This window comes from Mastomys coucha, unplaced genomic scaffold (genome assembly GCF_008632895.1).
Source record: "Mastomys coucha isolate ucsf_1 unplaced genomic scaffold, UCSF_Mcou_1 pScaffold18, whole genome shotgun sequence".
NCBI classification, from domain to species: domain Eukaryota; kingdom Metazoa; phylum Chordata; class Mammalia; order Rodentia; family Muridae; genus Mastomys; species Mastomys coucha.
In genome coordinates, this window is record NW_022196900.1 from 20475457 (window position 1) to 20478871 (window position 3415).

General features: G+C 42.7%; 1 protein-coding gene across 2 annotated transcripts in view; it reads left to right on the plus strand.

Moving 5' to 3' along the window:
- Nucleotides 1–3415, plus strand: part of Hsdl2 (hydroxysteroid dehydrogenase like 2) — a 44020-nt gene that overhangs the window by 9787 nt on the left and 30818 nt on the right. For both annotated transcript variants that reach the window (XM_031377547.1, XM_031377548.1), the window contains exons 2-3: nt 1033–1196; nt 2139–2237. In XM_031377547.1, coding sequence (XP_031233407.1) covers nt 1033–1196; nt 2139–2237 — 263 coding nt within the window. The remainder of the gene's footprint in view (nt 1–1032; nt 1197–2138; nt 2238–3415) is intronic.

A 3415-nucleotide genomic window follows, 5' to 3' on the forward strand; every position in this document is an offset into this window, starting at 1 on the left:
CTCCCGGGAGCTGCTGATCTTGAGTCTATGTAGGTTTGACTGTTCTGTCCATGCCATGTAGTCAAGTCTTAATAATGTGATCTGTGTGACTGCTTTCTTTTTCTTAGACCATTTACCCATGCTGTAGTATATCTTAGTAATTCATTCCATTTTATTACTGAGCACTATTCCACTTTGAGGGTAAACCACTTAAATTTATCCACTCATTAGTTGATCCATATTTGGTATTTTTCCACTCTAAGCTACTAATTTTAGAGAATTTTTAAAAGATCAAGTGTTATGTATGTATTATAGAAAAATTGAAACGTACTATAGAATGTAAAGGATAAGAAAAATCTATGTGTAAGTCTGCTACTCACAAATACACCTTAGCAGACATGGTGGTAAGTACCTGTAATTCTAGCACAGGAGGATTAAAGGGATCAAGGCTGGCCCGTGCTGCTCCAAACAGCAACAAACCTGAATCTCATGGCTGGGTCCTAAGTGCCTGGGTGAAAGTGCTTGCCAAGTAAGCTTAAGGACCTTGAGTTTAAATCCCCAGCTCCACTGTAAGAAAAGCTGAAAATGGGTATGCTGACTCATAACCCTGGTACTGTCATGGTCAGAAACAGGAGGATCCTTAAGGTGACAGCTAGTTTGCTGTAGGCTAGGTTACAGCCTAGCTCCAGGCTTACTAGTGACCCTGTCTCAGGAGGCTTGGATAAGAGAAGTGAGTGGAGAAGGGACCTCCAATCCTCCTCTGCTCTCTGTGCATCCACTTAGGTCCATACATCCCCACATACATACATCCTATATACCACACAGCCTTCTTAATACTTTTTCTATGGAAAAAACCTTATTTTACATACCTTCTCCTTAAGATTTACTCTGTATTTGAGTAAGATTGGCCAACTACAGTTGTCATAAATAATTTATCCGTCATGTACAGTGGCAGTATAGTGGGTGGAGGTATAGAGGAAATCCTGAGAATGTGTATGAGCTGGTATAAATAAAACGTGAAGTTTCTAATAAGGTTGCCTTTGCTCTGTTCAGGAAGCTTGCGGGATGCACGCTTTTTATCACAGGTGCAAGCCGAGGCATTGGCAAAGCAATTGCATTGAAAGCAGCAAAGGATGGAGCAAATATTGTCATTGCTGCAAAGACCACCCAAAGACACCCGAAACTCCTCGGCACAATCTACACGGCTGCTGAAGAAAGTGAGTGCGACGACTGCCATCGCATGGGCTGGCCTCACAGCGGTTTCAGTACATAATTTACTATAGAGTTTAGTGTAAGCTATTTGAAAGTTACTCTAAAAATAATTGCATTTAGGGCCGGCGGGATGGCCCAGCAGGTAAAGAAAGGATCTTGCTGTCATACCTGACAACCTGCAATAGGTGCCTAAACCCACGCTGTGGGAAAAGTGGCTTTTGAAAGTTGTCCTCCAACGTCAACATGCATGTTGTGGCATGTGCATGTACATTAAAATAAACTAAATAGATGGTAGTACATGTTTTTAATTCCAGCAATCTTGAGACAAGGGCAGGTGGATATCTGTGAGTCTCAGGCTAGCCTGGTTTACAGAGGGAGAACCAGACCAACCAAGATTACATAGACCCTGTCTCAAAATAAAAAATAAAAAACTGTACATTTAAAGAAGTATTTATTTTGTTGCTTGAGAGAGGGAATTCTGACTATCTTTCACCTCTAGCTCTCTTGAGCAATATGACAAATTCTAATTAAATCATATCTTAGGGCTGGGACTGTAAGTTGGAGGTATAAGGCCCTGGGTTCCATTCCCAGCCCTGGAAAAAAAAATTAATTTCTCAGGAGAGTTGTTCTTGAATGGGAGGTGGAGGTAGACTGGAAGTGAAGAGGAGACATCTGAGGTAGGACCAAGTGAACATGCTAATTGGTTTTAGATGTATTTATTTTGTGCACATTAGCATTTTGCCTGTGTTTATGTATGTATACTGTGTTCGTTCCTGGTGCCTGCAGAGCCCCAGCTGGTCTGAAGCTATATTTAGTCAGTCTGTCTGTTGTGGTTGTAAGACCTTGTAATTTATCTCTATTTCTCTGGAACCTTTTCTTTTTACTGTCGTAGCATCAGAATGAAGGTGTAATCCTAAATATTTGAATGCTTTTTGTTTGCTTTTTAGTTGAAGCAGCTGGAGGGAAGGCCTTGCCATGTGTTGTTGACGTGAGAGACGAACAGCAAATCAACAGTGCAGTGGACAAAGCTGTGGAGAGATTCGGAGGTAGTCCCTTGATTCTGAAAGAGTTATTGAACATTGATAAAACATAGATGTAACAACTTCCAGTTGATGCCTGAAACCACGGGTAGTACCCAGTCCTGTTGGTACTCTTTCCCCAGTCCCTGCATCCCTGTATAAATGTTATGTAAACTAGGCCCAGTTAGAGGTGACATCAGTACAAAGAGCAGTGAGAACACGCAGTGGAGGGAGGGTCATGTGACTGGTCTCTTCCTCTCTGTTGTCACCCACAGTTTGGGGTCATAGCTCACTGAAGCAAACTGGTAAGTAGCAAGTCACAAATGGTTGTCCCCATCCTAGAGCTAGTTAGCGCCCTCTGCAGAGCTGTATTTTCACTGATATTTTCATTTACTCTTATTTTTGTTAAGCATATAACTAAGAACAAGATATATCGCATTAAGCCGGGCGTGGTGGCGCATGCCTTTAATCCCAGCACTTGGGAGGCAGAGGCAGGTGGATTTCTGAGTTCGAGGCCAGCCTGGTCTACAGAGTGAGCTCCAGGACATCCAAGGCCACACAGAGAAACCCTGTCTCGAAAAAAACCAAAAAAAAAAAAAACAAACAAAGATATATCGCATTTACATAGAAATTAGATAGAGTACACAGAAATTGGGATTATTTTAGGGGGGTGTATGTGTTTCTGTGTATGAATCACCTAAAACAAAGTCTTGTTTGGGATTTGAAACTAAAGATCATTCTCTTTCCCCAATTCCTAAGACCAGAAAGGAGCCCTTCCCTCAAGGAGCTCTGTGGAGAGGGAGACTAGTATGCTTGGGCAGGTCCTAGGCCTGGGGAGTACTAGAGAGGATTTGGCCCGGGTTCCCAGAGCCAGTGAGAGAGGACTAGTGCACAAGGGTTGAAGCTACAACTTGTAAGGACTCAGCCTCCATGAAGTTCTCCTTGAAGCGCTGGTAACTGGCTGTGTCTCCACTGTGCCAGTGAAAATCAGAAGCTGACGTTTGGAGAGAGTTACTGAGTCTGGCATCAGTATAGTGGTCAGTCATAGAGTCTAATTATATCCGTGTGTGTGGGTGTGTGTTATAGACCTATATGACTTTATATATGTATATATGGGTATGTCTGAATGTGTGTGTGTTTGTGAATCAACTGAGGGTTCAGCCAGACAAAGGAAATGCTCTGTGTTTATGCCGGGGGGGGGGGGG